The 18,802-nt window shown below is 41.4% G+C and overlaps 1 protein-coding gene across 1 annotated transcript in view; it reads left to right on the top strand.

The window, feature by feature from the left end:
• The first annotated feature begins 7,691 nt into the window (after nucleotides 1-7,691).
• LOC136857170 (U1 small nuclear ribonucleoprotein 70 kDa) overlaps nucleotides 7,692-18,802 on the top strand; it is a 114,737-nt gene continuing 103,626 nt past the window's right edge. Inside the window, exon 1 of the mRNA XM_067135604.2 lies at nucleotides 7,692-8,134. Coding sequence (XP_066991705.2) covers nucleotides 7,991-8,134 — 144 coding nt within the window. The 5' untranslated portion in view covers nucleotides 7,692-7,990. The remainder of the gene's footprint in view (nucleotides 8,135-18,802) is intronic.

Here is an 18,802-nt window from a genome sequence, read left to right as displayed (position 1 = left end):
TGCTATGTAATCCTTCTGCTGCTATAATCAAAGTCCTAAATACGTTTTTGCATGACGCAAATATTGTGTTATAAAATTCTATGTGGTGTCTTTTGGATCGTATTCATGTACTTCTGATTCCATTGGGGTGGTTAATCATATTAGGAGTATCAACCAACCAACCAACCAACCAACCAACCAACCAACCAACCAACCAACCAACCAACCAACCAACCAACCAACCAACCAACCAACCAACCAACCAACCAACCAACCAACCAACCAACCAACCAACCAACCAACCAACCAACCAACCAACCAACCAACCAACCAACCAACCAACCAACCAACCAACCAACCAACCAACCAACCAACCAACCAACCAACCAACCAACCAACCAACCAACCAACCAACCAACCAACCAACCAACCAACCAACCAACCAACCAACCAACCAACCAACCAACCAACCAACCAACCAACCAACCAACCAACCAACCAACCAACCAACCAACCAACCAACCAACCAACCAACCAACCAACCAACCAACCAACCAACCAACCAACCAACCAACCAACCAACCAACCAACCAACCAACCAACCAACCAACCAACCAACCAACCAACCAACCAACCAACCAACCAACCAACCAACCAACCAACCAACCAACCAACCAACCAACCAACCAACCAACCAACCAACCAACCAACCAACCAACCAACCAACCAACCAACCAACCAACCAACCAACCAACCAACCAACCAACCAACCAACCAACCAACCAACCAACCAACCAACCAACCAACCAACCAACCAACCAACCAACCAACCAACCAACCAACCAACCAACCAACCAACCAACCAACCAACCAACCAACCAACCAACCAACCAACCAACCAACCAACCAACCAACCAACCAACCAACCAACCAACCAACCAACCAACCAACCAACCAACCAACCAACCAACCAACCAACCAACCAACCAACCAACCAACCAACCAACCAACCAACCAACCAACCAACCAACCAACCAACCAACCAACCAACCAACCAACCAACCAACCAACCAACCAACCAACCAACCAACCAACCAACCAACCAACCAACCAACCAACCAACCAACCAACCAACCAACCAACCAACCAACCAACCAACCAACCAACCAACCAACCAACCAACCAACCAACCAACCAACCAACCAACCAACCAACCAACCAACCAACCAACCAACCAACCAACCAACCAACCAACCAACCAACCAACCAACCAACCAACCAACCAACCAACCAACCAACCAACCAACCAATACTGATCTGCATTTAGGGCAGTCGCCCAGGTGGCAGATTCCCTATCAGTTGCTTTCGATCTTTCTTCAATTTCTTCAGCTTCAGATTGCATTTCATGACCAACAATTTGTGGTCAGAGTCCACGTCTGCTCCTGGAAAAGTTTTGCAATCCAACACCTGGTTTCTGAATCTCTGCCTAATCATAATGATGTCTATTTGTTACCTTCCAGTGTCTCCAAAGAAATTGGAAATTTATTGAACATCTCCCTTGGTAAGTTATTCCAATTCCTAAGTCCCCTTCCTATAAATGAATATTTGCCCCAGTTTGTCCTCTTGAATTCCAACTTTATCTTCATATTGTGAACTTTCCTACTTTTATAGACGCCATTCAAACCTAATCGTCTACTAATGTCATTCCACGCCATCTCTCCGCTGACAGCTCGGAACATACCACTTAGTCGAGCAGCTCTTCTTCTTTCTCTCAATTCTTCCCAACCCAAACATTGCAACATTTTTGTAACGCTACTCTTTTGTCGGAAATCACCCAGAACAAATCGAGCTGCTTTTCTTTGGATTTTTTCCAGTTCTTGAATCAGGTAATCCTGGTGAGGGTCCCATACACTGGAACCATACTCTAGTTGGGGTCTTACCAGAGACTTATATGCCCTCTCCTTTACATCCTTACTACAACCCCTAAACACCCTCATAACCATGTGCAGAGATCGGTACCCTTTATTTACAATCCCATTTATGTGATTACCCCAGTGAAGATCTTTCCTTATATTAACACCTAGATACTTACAATGATCCCCAAAAGGAACTTTCACCCCATCAACGCAGTAATTAAAACTGAGAGGACGTTTCCTATTTGTGAAACTCACAACCTGACTTTTAGCCCCGTTTATCAACATACCATTGCCTGCTGTCCATCTCACAATATTTTCGAGGTCACGTTGCAGTTGCTCACAATCTTGTAACTTATTTATCACTCTATAGAGAATAACATCATCCACAAAAAGCCTTACCTCCGATTCCACTCCTTTACTCATATCATTTATATATATAAGAAAACATAAAGGTCCGATAACACTGCCCTGAGGAACTCCCCTCTCAACTATTACAGGGTCAGACAAAGCTTCACCTACTCTAACTCTCTGAGATCTATTTTCTAGAAATATAGCAACCCATTTAGTCACTCTTTTGTCTAGTCCAATTGCACTCATTTTTGTCAGTAGTCTCCCATGATCCACCCTATCAAATGCTTTAGACAGGTCAATCGCGATACAGTCCATTTGACCTCCAGAATCCAAGATATCTGCTATATCTTGCTGGAATCCTACAAGTTGAGCTTCAGTGGAATAACCCTTCCTAAAACCGAATTGCCTTCTATCGAACCAGTTATTAATTTCACAAACATGTCTAATATAATCAGAAGACCACCGGACAGATGGGATAAAGACATCCGAAAGATTACTGGGATCAATTGGCAGAACATCGCTCAAGACCGTCCCAGATGGAGAGACCTCATGAAAACCTACCTTGCTTCGGACTTAAAGAGGCCACATAGTAAAAACGATTGAATATGGCTGATAGTGATAGTGATAGTGATAGTGAATGCCTTCCCAAATCTTACATGCAATGCATGTCAAACTTACTGGCCTGTAATTTTCAGCTTTATGTCTATCACCCTTTTCCTTTATACACAGGGGCTACTATAGCAATTCTCTATTCATCTGGTATAGCTCCTTCGGCCAAACAATAATCAAATAAGTACTTCAGATATGGCACTATATCCCAACCCATTTTCTTTAGTATACCCCAGAAATCTGATCAATTCCAGCCGCTTTTCTAGTTTTCAACTTTTGTATTTTATTGTAAATGTCATTGTTATCATATGTAAATTTTATTACTTCTTTGGCCTTAGTCTCTTCCTCTATCTCGACATTATCCTTGTAACCAACAATGTTTACATACTGCTGACTGAATACTTCTGCCTTTTGAAGATCCTCACATACACAATCCCCTTGTTCATTAATTATTCCTGGAATGTCCTTCTTGGAACCTGTTTTGCCTTAAAATACCTATACATACCCTTCCATTTTTCACTAAAATTTGTATGACTGCCAATTATGCTTGCCATCATGTTATTCTTAGCTGCCTTCTTTGCTAGATTCAATTTTCTAGTAAGTTCCTTCAATTTCTCCTTACTTCCACAGCCATTTCTAACTCTATTTCTTTCCAGTCTGCACCTCCTTCTTAGTCTCTTTATTTCTCTATTATAATAAGGTGGGTCTTTACCATTCCTTACCACCCTTAAAGGTACAAACCTGTTTTCGCATTCCTCAACAATTGCTTTAAACCCATCCCAGAGTCTGTTTACATTTTTATTTACCGTTTTCCACCGATCATAGTTACTTTTTAGAAACTGCCTCATACCTGCTTTATCAGCCATATGGTACTGCCTAACAGTCCTACTTTTAAGACCTTCCTTTTTATCACATTTATTTTTAACTACCACAAAAACAGCTTCATGATCACTAATACCATCTATTACTTCAGTTTCCCTATAGAGCTCATCTGGTTTTATCAGCACGACATCCAGGATATTTTTCCCTCTGGTTGGTTCCATCACTTTCTGAATCAGCTGTCCTTCCCATATTAACTTATTTGCCATTTGTTGGTCATGCTTCCTGTCGTTCGCATTTCCTTCCCAATTGACATCTGGCAAATTCAGATCTCCCGCTACAATCACATTTCTTTCCATGTCGTTTCCCACATAGCTGACTATCCTATCAAATAATTCCGAATCCGCATCAGCGCTACCCTTTCCCGATCTGTACACTCCAAATATATCAAGTTGCCTATTATCTTTAGAAATGAGCCTTACACCTAGAATTTCATGTGTCTCATCTTTAACTTTTTCGTAGCTTACAAATTCTTCTTTCACCAGAATGAAAACTCCCCCTCCCACCTTTCCTATCCTATCTCTACGATACACACTCCAGTGCCGTGAGAAAATTTCTGCATCCATTATATCATTTCTCAGCCATGATTCAACTCCTATTACAATATCTGGTAAATATATATCTATTAAATTACTTAATTCTATTCCTTTCTTTACAATACTTCTACAGTTCAACACTAACAATTTTATGTCATCCCTACTTGATTTCCAGTTCCCTGTTCCCTTATCACCGCTCCCTAGGCCATCCCGTTTCCCTGAATGTACCTCCCTATTACCCTTCCAAACAAATGTCCTAACTTATACGTACCACTGCGGTTTAAATGAAGGCCATCCGAGCGCAGATCCCTATCTCCTACCCACCCATTAGGATCTAGAAATTTCACTCCCAGTTTCCCACATACCCACTCCATAGTCTCATTTAAATCCCCAATCATCCTCCAGTCAGTATCCCTCCTACATAGTATTCCACTAATAACAATCTCCGCTTTCTTAAACTTCACCCGTGCTGCATTTACCAGATCCCACACATCTCCAACTATGTTGGTACTTATATCAGCTTGCCTTACGTTGTTGGTACCAACGTGAAACACTACCACCTTCTCCTTCCCCTCCTCCCTCTCTTCTACTTTCCTCAACATCTGCCTCAACCTAATTCCTGGATAACATTCTACCCTGGTTCCCTTTCCTCCACACACTTTCCCCACGTGTCTAACGATGGAATCCCCCATGACCAGAGCCTCAACCCTACCCACCTCATTTGATCCCCTCCCCTCCTGGTCAGCCCTATCTTTCCTGATAGCTGCAGAAGCTACTTCCTCCTCCCTTTTCTCCTTCCCATGACCCTGTTCCACCTGTCTTTTCCTATCCTCTACTCTACATTTGCCTTTCCTACCTTTTCCCTTCCTCCTACTTCCACGCATCTCAGCAACAGTTCCCTGTCCCTCATCTTCCCTCTGTTGTTCTACCTGGAGTGACTCGTAACGATTTCGCAAAGATACCTGTCCTGAATTCTGATCCTGAATAGAGCCCTTGGCCTGTAATCTCCTTCCCCTTAGAACATTAGACCACCTGTCTTCTACAACTCCTCCCTTTCCTTCCCCTCCCTCTTGTACACCTACTGTAACCTGTACATTGTTTGAGGGAGTCCTATCTTCCTTCCTGTCTTCTGTGAGAATCCTAATTATCTCCCTCAAACTTTCCAACTCCTCCCTCATACCCCTCAATGCCTCACCACACCCACAATAAGTACACTCGCGCTCCTTAGCCATTCTTTACGGGGGGGAAATTTTTAAATTAAAAAAATAAAATAACTTATTTGCAAAAAAAAATGAACGGAGGGATATATTGTCTGGGATAGTACACAACGATAAGGTAATTAATATACGACTACACTACAATACTACTTAGTCGTGCTCTATTTTTTTTAATCCTACAACCCCTAACAGGATAAAAGCTGCTGTTAATTACTGAATATCGAATGTAATACACAAGAACTACACAATTCCAAACTGCAATTAAGCCTATCCTAATTTCAACAATATTTTAGTAAGAGTTTCTACGGATACCTCTACTACACCAGTACTACACAAATATTTTACAATAATAAAATAAGCACACTAAATTCTAATAGGATATTACTCGTATACTACTGTACAGTACACTACAGTAATTTTTAAACTACTTTCAGACGTATCCTAATTACGATACCGGTACCGTACCGTATGTCACTACTAAGCACAACAGAAATGAAATTTGCAAGAACTACTGTACTCAAAGATTACCAACGAAGCTAAATGCTTAGACAAATTATTATTAGTATTACGGTCTAATAGATATACACGAAAGATAACACACGAATATAGCAGGCAAGATACGGCACTATCTAAATGTACTGTATCTATACTACAATGTATTTACACTACACTACATTGCGTTTGGTTAAATGCTCAAGTATCAAAAGGATTGCCGTACACGAAGAAAAGCACGAATATAACTGGCAAGATACTATCTAATATATTATACCTTATCTTCACTACAATTCTACTGAAATGTGGTTATGTGATTATTACAGCTGGTGGATTACTATTATTTTCCCTACTCCACGGGACGGAGAAAAAAAAGTGTCCTTAATTAGGCCTACTGAAAAATACGAGGTTGTCTACAATAATTTCTCAAATATTTCTATCAAAACTACTACTACTACTCCAGGGACTTGAACTGCAATTACTGGGATATATGAGCTTTATTATTATTAGCTAACCGCTCATAAATACTGAAAGGTCGAGGGAGCGAAATATAAATTACGGATACTAACTACCTACTCAGAAGTACAAATGAATGGAATACAAGGTCAGGTGATTTCAGACTTCAAATATTTAGATATCACCCTGCAATCGAGCGCATATTGTTTCACAAAACATGTCACAGAAAAGGCAACTCAAGCAATGATGGCAATGCATGAAATGAAAGACATTAGATCACTTAGTCTGGAGACAGCAATGTTGATATTCAGAGTAAAAATTCTTCCAATAATGACTTATGGCATTGAAATTATCTGGACACATTTAACAACGAGGAACTTATCAACCTTGGAAAAGGTGAAAGCGAACTATATAGAGAAGGTGATAGGTGTATCAAAAACGACACGATCTAGACTTGTATATCTCCTCGCAAGGGAATAATTTCTCATAGAAGAACTCAGGACAAGTATGCCACTACCGAACACCGGTGCATCAAATAAACTGCTAGCAAATCTGACTGAGAAGAGAGAAGAAGTCCAACCAGAATTCTATGGCACAGGGGCAATGATAGATCGCTCGTGGACAAAAGCTAATTTTGAATTAAGACATGTCATTACAAGATTAGCAGTTCACGGTTTTCATCACCTACTCTGCAAATCAAAACACTTCCATGACCCAAGTATAGACTGTGAGTGTAAACTATGTGGAAAAACGTGTGAACAGTACCACATTGAATTCTGTACAAGAAGAACAATGTCTATAAGTGATTATGCAAATATGTAACCCATCAATGTAATCCTATATTCTCTGTTATGGCTATTTGGCTGCATTAAATATATTATTTATATTTACTTGACTACACTACACCCTTTGTTCACGACTGTAGCCAACAGTGGTAGTGACGTAGTTGATTATAGTGTTATGAGTCTCTTCGAAATGACGATTTTTCATGGATTGAAGTGTTCAATTGTACAGTATCAGTGTTATTCAGCAAATAAAGAATTGTAGACTGGGTGAAATTATCTCGTTAAAAGCCCAACAACAGCTATCCTCTTTCTCTTTGATCCTCTTTGGTTTCAAGTTAATGGTGATATTTCAGCAGTGATTTTAACAGTTTTTAATTTGTGTAGGTTTTGTTTCTAATTTAAGTTCTTACGTATGAAGTAAGCGTTCATCCCACAATTATGGTGAATTTGAATCTACTAAGGCTGTAATTTAGAACTATTTTCTTGTTGTTTTTGTGTATTGTGTGCGGACTGATACATAGTGATTGATTTCATTTGGATTTCATGGCTTCTTTTCGTATAGGTCGTTCGTCATAATAGACTGTGTTATCGGTGTTTACGTATGTACTAGCCGGCAAAAATATCATTAAGCCTTTTAAATCTTTTGCCTCTTCGGTTTTAGCTTACGATGTTGAGGCAATCTATTGCCCCTGTAATAAAACTGTTGTTTTGGTAGTGACTTGGAGAAGATAACCGTGTTTTCTTAAAAGTGTTTTTATGAACGCTTAAATATGACTCAGTTTCTGCCTCCGAATTTGTTAGCTCTTTTTGCTCCACGGGATCCAGTCCAGTATCTTCCTCCCGTTGATAAGTTACCGCATGAAAAGAAGAATCGTGGCTATATTGGAGTTGGTACCTTCCTCGGTCATTTCGAGGTAAGTATGACATGATCTTTCAGCTTGTTGGTTTACATTATGGGAATGCTCGCTTCGTTGGCTGAATGGTCAGCGTATTGGCCTTCGGTTCAGAGGGTCCTAGGTTCGATTCCCGACCGGGTGGGGGATTTTAACCTTTATTGGTTAATTCCATTGGGCCGGGGGCTGGGTGTTTGTGCTGTCCCCAACATCCCTGCAACTCACACACCACACAACACCATCCTCCACCACAATAACACGCAGTTATCTACACATGGCAGATGCCTCCCACCCTCATCGGAGGGCCTGCCTCACAAGGGCTGCACTCGGCTAGAAATAGCCACACAAAATTATTATTATGGGAATGCCGAGCTGCGAGGTAGATTTGAATTGACTGTCTACAATTAATACTTCACACCCTTCATTGAAGTTTGAGGGGGGTGGGGAATGCTCATCTTTTGTTGCATATAGCCTTCACAGTTAAATTGAAATAATAAATATGGTAGTTCAACCTATTCAATACAAGTAAATAAGAGATGTAGAGATTACATTCTTATTTAATTAAAAGTGGAAATGCTACCGGTTTCGACCCCAGTCTGGGTTATCATCAGCCGATTATAACTCGAAGAACACATCTCTCAGTTACTATCTCCAGAATGTGTGTAAAAGAAAAATTACGTACCCACTTAAAACTATAAATATAAATTATCATCAGTGAATAAACAAGAGACGAAGTAGACCCATTTAAATATATATATATATGCTGCTCAGGTGAACAAGTCCAAGTGTGAAGGCTATAAAGATAAAAATTGTTTTTCGAGTTATAATCGGCTGATGATGACCCAGACTGGGGTCGAAACCGGTACCATTTCCACTTTTAATAAGAATGTAATCTCTACATCTCTTGTTTACTTGTATTGAATAGGTTGAACTACCATTTTTATTATTTCAATTTAACTGTGATACTTGTCAGTACGGAACAATGAAATTTTTATCTTTATAGCCTTCACACTTGGACTTGTTCACCTGAGCAGCATATATATCTTCTTCTTTTTCTACCGCTTATCCCACACTTGTGGGGTCGCGGGTGCGAACTGTGTCGCACATGTGGATTTGGCCCTGTTTTACGGCCGGATGCCCTTCCTGACGCCAACCCTATATGAAGGGATGTAATCACTATTGCGTGTTTCTGGGGTGGTTGGTAGTGTAGTGTGTTGTGTGAATATGAAGAGGAAAGTGTTGGGACAAACACAAACACCCAGTCCCTGGGCTAGAAGAATTAATCAGAGACGATTAAAATCCCCGACCCGGCCGGGAATCGAACCCGGGACCCTCTGAACCGAAGGCCTCAACGCTGACCATTCAGCCAATGAGTCGGACTGAGCAGCATATATATATATATATATATATATATTTTTTAAAATGGGTCTACTTCGTCTCTTGTTTATTCAGTGATGATAATTTATATTTATAGTTTTAAGTGGGTACGTAATTTTTCTTTTACACATTCTGGAGATAGTAATTGAGGAATTTATACCTGCTTCTTATTCTTTTGGGTTACTCTGAATGTAAGCTACGGTATAATTTTCCTTCCGCAGCCCAGAGTTTTTAACATTATAACGAAGCGAAAATAATGCAAATCTTACTTGGAATTCCTTTTAGAGGAGAGATGTGTTCATTGTGATGTCTAGGAACCCACTATCCCGCCCTCAGAAGTACATTTACTTTTATAACCTAATAAGAGCAACACCCGCCATCGGCCATGGCTAAAGTAACTACTTGCATTCTCATTGGTCAACGTGAATAGAATGTGACGTCATTGCCTTCAATGCTGATAAATACATTACATTATCAACCCCGGCTGAATAAAAGCACAAAGAAAAAACACTGTGAAAGGAAACAATGTGAAATGCACAACAGCAGTAATTTAATTTAATACTTACGTTAAATGATCTTGTTCAGGTTCTATCCTAACTGTCCGCATATCCAGATATCAATTGTGTTTCCACACAAAACTAGGGGCCTAGGGCCACTTTGCGGCTTGTAAGTGTCCAGAACAATGGTCTTGTCCACGGCAAGAATCCTAACCGTCCAGACCAATCGTGTTTCCTCACGAAACTAGGGGCCTTTGTGGCTTCTAACCGTCCTGACCAATTGTCTTGTCCACAGCAAGAATCCTAACCGTCCAGACCAATCGTCTTGTCCACAGCAAGAATCCTAACCGTCCAGACCAATCGTGTTTCCTCATGAAACTAGGGGCCTAAGACTGTTTCGTGGCTTCTGACTGTCCAGACCAATGGTCTTGTCCAGATCCTATCCTAACAGTCTGCATGGCAAGAACCAATTCAGACCTAAGGTCTAACCACTGTAACAGTAATCAGCACCACCAGCTATCGAAGTACCACGCATTAGTTCCTAAGTACAGAGGTTGGCAGCACTGACCGCCTTTTGACAACATCCTTCCCAAGCGTGTAAACAAATGACAGTCATTCCGTGCGCAGCTGAATGTAGCAAGTGCTTGGCTGCGGAAGGTAAAATTATAATGTAAGCTACAATGTGCTTTGTTCGGATAATTTGAAATGGCTGTTCACAGATAGGTCTGCTACCTTCGTTAAGTTAGGAGTGCCAACCTGTGTATTATTCGCACATTTTTTTAGTGATTAATTTTTATACTGAGGTGAGGAGTAAGGAGGGAGCTCTCCTGGTTCCAGTAATACTGTCAACTGAATGGAAGTGAAATCTGAATTGAATCGATAATATGATTGATCGATATGAATATTCTAAACCTTTATTATCTAAAGCCAACAGCTGGGTCACACACACATTATATAACATTTCTTGATGCAGATCTTGTTCCTAGCATGAATTCTATAGTTTGGCTTTGCCGTGTAAACAAGAACAGTACTAATACGTAAAGTGTACACCAGATGTCGCACAGCGATGCATAAGCGATTTATAGTTTGTGTTTCAAAGGTTGCCAATACGAATTTCAAAGATAACCGAGGTCAACCGATTCAGACTAGGATATCCATGTATTACCACAAGGTGCGCACACTCTACTTACTATGTACCTTTGTAATGCGAGTTTCACTGCTTGTCAGTGTCTTTGGGCATTTGACTGTGGGGATATTGCCTACCTTTTCCATATCCTGGAGCCGGCCCCGTGGTGTCGGGGTAGCGCGCCTGCTTCTTAACCCGGAGGCCCCGGGTAGATTCCCGGCCAGGCCAGGGATTTTTACCTGGACCTGAGGACTGGTTCGAGGTCCACTCAGCCTACGTGATTAGAATTGAGGAGCTATCTGACGGTGAGATAGCGGCCCCGGTCTAGAAAACCAAGAATAACGGCTGGGAGGATTTGTTGTGCTGACCACATGACACCTCACAATCTCCAGGCCTTCGGGCTAAGCAGGGGTCGCTTGGTACGCCAAGGCCCTTCAAGGGCTGTAGTGCCATGGGGGGGGTTCCATATCCTGGATATGGTTTGTTCTCTCCTCAGTCTTGTCCCAGTGATTTAGATTCCCTGTAAATGTAGATCCAATTGATGAGCATGCGTATGTCTTACTGTACCTTCACGTTATATTGTGACAAAAATTATAATGGATTAAATGACCATTTGATAGACGTATAGAAATTTATTTTGAAGAGCCAGCATGTATTTGTTAGGCCGGGCCTGTGTCTTCACATCATAATTGGCTGTGATTCCATCGACCATGCTTGGCTTCTGATATTCTGGCCAACCTGCGGCAAAATGTTCTGCAGAGGTTTATTCTGGCTAATGACGACTACAGATGTAGCAGCTTCATGAGCGCAGGAACTTACATAGCGCACCAATGCGCCCTTTGGTAGAGTGGAATAAGTCTAGCTCAGCATAAGGACATTATAGCGAAATATAAATAATGGAAATTTTACCTCATATTACTTGTAGAGGAGAGATACGTTCTTCATAAATGCCAGGAACCCACAAAACAATACAAAAAAATATCTTTGCAAATCCAGAGTGCATGAGCTATTCAAACTGTTCATGGGAGAAAATACTGTGTAATGTGGACATAATTCTGCTTGTTTGCTAAGCAGGTGTGAAGCCTGCTGTGTTGGCAAACGTTTGCTAGTGCTAGCAGTGATCATTAGTCCAGCCCGTGGACCGCTATTCAGACAGACGCGTAACGACTGTCGTTTGTTTTCTTGCTCGCGGCCGCCTTGGAAAGGATGTTCTGCACCAGTGCTCAGTGCTGCCAACCTCTGTACTTAGGAACTATGCTTCAAATTGTATACGGCTGGGACAGGATCTAGTCAAGACCATTGGTCTGGACGGTTAGGATTCTTGCCGTGGACAAGATCGTTGGTCTGGACGGTTAGGATTCTTGCCGTGGACAAAACCATTGGTCTGGGCGGTTAGAAGCCGCAAAGCGGCGTTAGGCCCCTAGTTTCGTATACGGTTAGGATAGGATGAAGGCAAGTCCATTGGTCTGGACGGTTGGGATTCTTGCCGTGGACAAGACCATTGGTCTGGGCGGTTAGAAGCCGCTAAGCGGCGTTAGGCCCCTAGTTTCGTATACGGTTCGGATAGGGTCTAGGGAAGACCATTGGTCTGGGCGGTTAGGATTCTTGCCGTGGATAAGACCATTGGTCTGGGCGGTTAGGATTCTTGGCGTGGACAAGACCATTGGTCTGGGCGGTTAGAAGCCGCGAAGCAGCGTTAGGCCCCTAGTTTCTTATACGGTTAGGATATGATGAAGGCAGGACCATTGGTCTGGACGGTTAGGATTCTTGCCGTGGATAAGACCATTGGTCTGGATGGTTAGGATTCTTGCCGTGGACAAGACCATTGGTCTGGGCGCTTAGAAGCCACGAAGCGGCATTAGGCCCCTAGTTTCGCATATGACTTGCGCTTTTATTGTGCTGCGGTTGGTAACGGATTATCATCAACATACTTGACGGGAAGGGGATCACGTGCCACTTTACATTGGCCAATAAGAATACAAGTACCTACTTCAGAAATGAGCATGGCGTGTAATAATCTTTATTAGGTTATAAAAGTAAATATACTTCTTGGGGCGGGATGGTGGGTTCCTGGACATCGCAAAGAACAGACCTCTCCTCTGAGACGCTCTCCAAGTAAGATTTCACTAATTCCACTCACTTGTAACATTACAAATTACACCGGTCTACGGGCTGTACTAATGCCCTAGCAGTGTAGGGCTCAAGATTTTTATGACTTGTCAAGTTTTTATCCTGGCTTGTTTTTTTTAATGCCTAATTTAAGCATGTTTCTAACAGGCGTGAACACAAAGTAGATATTACCTATTGGTCATATGTGCATATTTGACCATATTTTAGCTTTTAGGCCTTCTTTTTAAAAATGTGTTGTTGCAATTTGTTACTTGACATTTATCTTTTATCTATATATATAAAATAAGAGTTTTGTCTGTACATTGCTCAGAATTTGAAAATAATGGTATTTCTGTATCGGTCATGTCCATTGTAATAAGAAAATGCACTTTTTGCTTTTCCGTAATTTCTGTCTGTCTGTCTGTCTGTATGTATGTACACGCATCACGAGAAAACGGTTGAAGAGAATTTAATGAAAATCGGTATGTGAAGTCAGGGGATGAGCCTCTACAATCTAGGCTATAAATCATTTTACTCACGCTGAGTGAAATGGTAGTTTAGGGGAAGGCCTAAAATTGAATTCTCAACCATTTATGTTAATAGTGGTCTAATGAAAATCGGTATGTGAAGTCGGGGGATGAGCCTCTACAATCTAGGCTATAAATCATTTTACTCACGCTGAGTGAAATGGTAGTTTAGGGGAATGCCTAAAATTTAATTCTCAAATATTGTTGTTATTAGTAGTCCTATCTTGATGAAAATCGGTATGCAATGTCAGGAAATAAGTCGCTATAGTCTAGGCTGTAAATTATTTTATTCACGGTGAGTGAAATGGTAGTTTAGGGGAAGGCCTAAAATGTAATTCTCAAATATTTCTTATTAGAGGTGTAATCGATGAATGCTACATAACTAAGGTTATATAGTATTAAATTTCCTATCATTCATGTCTTATACTTTGTTGCCGTACTGGCTAAGATCACAAAGATATTCGTGATTTGGATTTTTGTAACTAAGTCCATATCAGCGCCGAGTAACGAGAAAATAGGTAAACAGTATTTAATGAAAATCGGTATGTTAAGTCGGAGAATAAGAAACTACAGTTTACGGTATAAAATATTTTACAAATCGCATAGTCGAAAGAAAACTAAATGTGAAGGCCTACAATATAGAAATCTCATAACATTGATCAACAATACCATTACATTGACCATTGTTTGTCGTGACGTGCTTTGTGTCTTCTGTTGCCCCTCATCTCCGGTAGATAGGATTACTGCTACGTACAGAGTGTTTTATTTGATTTACGTCACACCGACGTTTTATGGCGACGATGGGATAGGAAAGGGCTAGGAGTGCCTTAGGCCTTAATTAAGGTACAGGCCCAGCATTTGACTGGTGTGGAAGTGGGAAACCACAGAATACCATCTTCAGCACTGCCGACAATGGGGTTCGAATGCACTATCTCTCGGATGCAAGCTCACAGCTGCGCACCGCTAACAACACGGTCAACTCGCCCAGTCGTACAGAGTTTAACAGCCTGCCTGAATATTGATGGGAAGTAGCATGCCATTCCCCTGATTTATAAATTTTCTAATACTACTGGTACGTAACACACTGGGGATCATCATAGCATTCGGGCTATTCAATCCCTACCCTGAGGCACTGATTGGAATGAACAGTGTGCATTTTTAACGGAATAATGTCAGATGAGTGTTCATGGCAATCTGCGGCCTGGTCACCTCAGCTCTGGAACTTTGGACCGCAATCTAACCGCAGCACTGTTCGTTAAAAGTGATAAAACGTGCGGCTTTCCATTTGATCGAGTATTTTATATGATAGCATTGCTTTTAATCGCTACATTCATACTTACGTTTTTGTAATGACCTATGTTGATTTCAACTAGGAAAACCACAAAATCAGTCTTTCTGAGAATCCCGTAGCGAAGCACGGGTATATCAGCTAGTTAATTAATAAGAGCATACAAAAAATGTACAAAGAGAAGTGGGTGGTTAGTCTATGCTATAATCTAGTAGGGTTCTCTTGAGATTCTTGCACCAGGAGAAGAAATATTTGTCACAGAACTGATCACACAAACTACATAGACGGTCTTTTTTGGGTTCATGGTATTTCATATTCTTGGTTATTCTGTGGTGGAATTCATGTATCGCCAGCCTTGTCAGTGCAGAACACATGTAGTGGTTTTCTTTTGTCCTCTTATCATTCATGGCATCTGTAGAGTAGAAATTTTCTTTTATTTTCACCGGCTTGTCTCATCGGTGGGTCAGTAGTTTCCTCTCCTGACTGGTTGATGGCAGCATTAAGTGACATCTCAAGTCCTCATTGAAGAAGGTTTCTCTTAGAAGTTCTTATGAAAGCCTTGAGAGAGAGTGTTTTTTGCTATTCTGAGGGCTCTTTTTAGGAAGCAGGTATTGACTTTTTCTATTGTCTCTAGTTCTTTGATAGTTAGGAATTCCCAGATCAGTTCCAAGCCGTACATGAAAATTGGTACCATTTTAGCATTGAACAGAGTCATAGCTGTATTCAGAGAGAGCAGATCGTACATGGCTCTTTTTGCAGTAGTTGCTCTTTCCCTGATGTGGATTCTGTATGATGTTCTTGATGTCTGTAGAGTTAGTGTTAAGTATTTGAATGAATTTACCAGATCTGTTTGTTTTGTTCCTAGTAATCTCTTGTCTTTGATTGGTACCCTGCCCCCTTTTCGAAAAACCATATATACAGTTTTTTCCTGGTTTATGATGAATTTGTTTTCAGCCCAAATGTTCAGTTTAAGGCTTCTTGAAGGCCAGCTTTGGTCTGCGAACCTAGGATCATGTCATCGGCGTATGTGTAGAGTGACATGGATTTAAGATTTTCAATAGATTTCACTATGGTTCATGTTTGTGGGTTACTGTAGTCACGTCCTAGTTCGTGAACCATGGGCAACAGCTGAGTGGCCTAGTAAGTGGTCCTGAGAGTCGGGATACCAGTTGCTATGGAATGGGAGTGGGCATCTCGGACATATTTTGAGTCGTGGCCCTCCTTGTGCTCAGGCGGCTAGGGCTGTACAATTCACCGGTGGTCCATAACCTGTTAGAGGAGAGATCCTCACTTGGACTATGTGCAAGTAGGGCAGCATCCTGCTTCATGAATTTACCAAGCTCAGAACACTTTAAGCAAACCTCGGACCTATGGGAGTAATGGAGTCCCACTCCCATTTGACAGGCGAGGGACTCCTTGGAAACAACTTGGCGAACGAACTGGAATTCGATGAGGTGCTATCAATATTAATGGGGCTTATGGAAGAAAGAAGGTAGAACTGGCTGAGTCGGCAAAGAGGATCCATCTGGATGTGCTAGGAGTAAGTGATATTCGGGTAAGGGGAGATAATGAGGAAGAGATAGGAGATTATAAAGTGTACTTGACGGGTGTTAGAAAGGGAAGGGCAGAGTCTGGGGTAGGGCTCTTTATCAGGAATACCATTGCACGCAACATAGTTTCTGTTAGGCACATAAATGAGCGAATGATGTGGGTAGATTTGTCAGTGGGAGGAATTAGGACTAGAATTGTGTCCCGTGTATTCAACATGTGAGGGTACAGATGAGGATGAAGTTGACAAGTTTTATGAAGCATTGAATGACATCGTGGTCAGGGTCAACAGCAAGGATAGAAGAGTGCTAATGGGCGATTTCAATGCGAGAGTTGGGAATAGAACTGAAGGATACGAAAGGGTGATTGGGAGGGGGGGAAGATATTGAAGCTAATGGGAATGGGAAGCGTTTGCTGGACTTCTGTGCTAGTATGGGTTTAGCTGTTACGAATACATTCTTCAAGCCTGAGGCTATTCACCGCTACACATGGGAGGCTAGGGGTACCAGATCCGTAATAGACTATGTCTTAACAGACTTTGAATTCAGGAATGTTAGGAATGTACGAGTTTTTCGCGGAATTTTCGATGATACAGACCACTATCTGATCTGTAGTGAGCTACGTATCTCTGAGCCTAGGGTAGAGAAAGTGAAATCTGTCTGCAAACGAATAAGGGTAGAAAATCTCCAGGACGAGGAAATTAGACAGAAGTACATGGATATGATTAGTGAGAAGTTTCGAACAGTAGACAGTAAGCAGGTTCAGGATATAGAAAGTGAATGGGTGGCATACACGGATGCTGTAGTAGAAACAGCAAGGGAATGCCTAGGAACAACTATGTGTAAAGATGGGAAAAGGCGAACATCTTGGTAGAATGATGAAGTGAGAGCAGCCTGTAAACGTAAAAAGAAGGCTTATCAGAAATGGCTCCAAACAAGGGCCGAGGCAGACAGGGATTTGTACGTAGATGAAAGAAACAGAGCGAAACAAATAGTTGTTGAATCCAAAAAGAACTCGTGGGAAGATTTTGGTAATAACCTGGAAAGGCTAGGTCAAGCAGCAGGGGAAACCTTTCTGGACAGTAATAAAGAATATTAGGAAGGGAGGGAAAAAGGAAATGAACCGTGTTTTGAGTAATTCAGGTGAACTCATAATAGATCCCAGGGAATCACTGGAGAGGTGGAGGGAATATTTTGAACATCTTCTCGATGTAAAAGGAAATCATCCTGGTGGTGTTGCAAACAGCCAAGCTCATGGGGAGGAGGAAAATGATGTTGGTGAAATTATGCTTGAGGAAGTGGAAAGGATAGTAAATAAACTCCATTGTCATAAGGCAGCAGGAATAGATGAAATTAGACCTGAAATGGTGAAGTATAGTGGGAAGGCAGGGATGAAATAGCTTCATAGAGAAGTAAAATTAGCGTGGAGTGTTGGTGAGGTACCTTCAGATTGGACAAAAGCAGTAATTGCACCTATCTATAAGCAAGGGAACAGGAAGGATTGCAACAACTATCGAGGTATCTCATTGATTAGTATACCAGGCAAAGTATTCACTGGCATCTTGGAAGGGAGGGTGCGATCAGTCGTTGAGAGGAAGTTGGATGAAAACCAGTGTGGTTTCAGACCACAGAGAGGCTGTCAGGATCAGATTTTTAGTATGCGCCAGGTAATTGAAAAATGCTACGAGACGAATAGGCAGTTGTGTTTATGTTTCGTAGATCTAGAGAAAGCATTTGACAGGGTACGGAGGGAAAAAATGTTCGCCATACTGGGGGACTATGGAATTAAAGGTAGATTATTAAAATCAATCAAAGGCATTTACGTTGACAATTGGGCTTCAGTGGGAATTGATGGTAGAATGAGTTCTTGGTTCAGGGTACTTACAGGAGTTAGACAAGGCTGTAATCTTTCATGGATCATCTGCTGAAAGGTATAAAATGGCAGGGAGGGATTCAGTTAGGTGGAAATGTAGTAAGCAGTCTGGCCTATGCTGACGACTTGGTCTTAATGGCTGACTGTGCCGAAAGCCTGCAGTCTAATATCTTGGAACTTGAAAATAGGTGCAATGAGTATGGTATGAAAATTGGCCTCTCGAAGACTAAATTGATGTCAGTAGGTAAGAAATTCAACAGAATTGAATGTCAGATTGGTGATACAAAGCTAGAACAGGTCGATAATTTCAAGTATTTAGGTTGTGTGTTCTCCCAGGATGGTAAT

The sequence above is a fragment of the Anabrus simplex genome, chromosome 1 (genome assembly GCF_040414725.1).
Source record: "Anabrus simplex isolate iqAnaSimp1 chromosome 1, ASM4041472v1, whole genome shotgun sequence".
NCBI classification, from domain to species: domain Eukaryota; kingdom Metazoa; phylum Arthropoda; class Insecta; order Orthoptera; family Tettigoniidae; genus Anabrus; species Anabrus simplex.
Note: the sequence above shows the minus strand (reverse complement) of the source record. Positions and strands in the feature narration are given on the sequence as shown.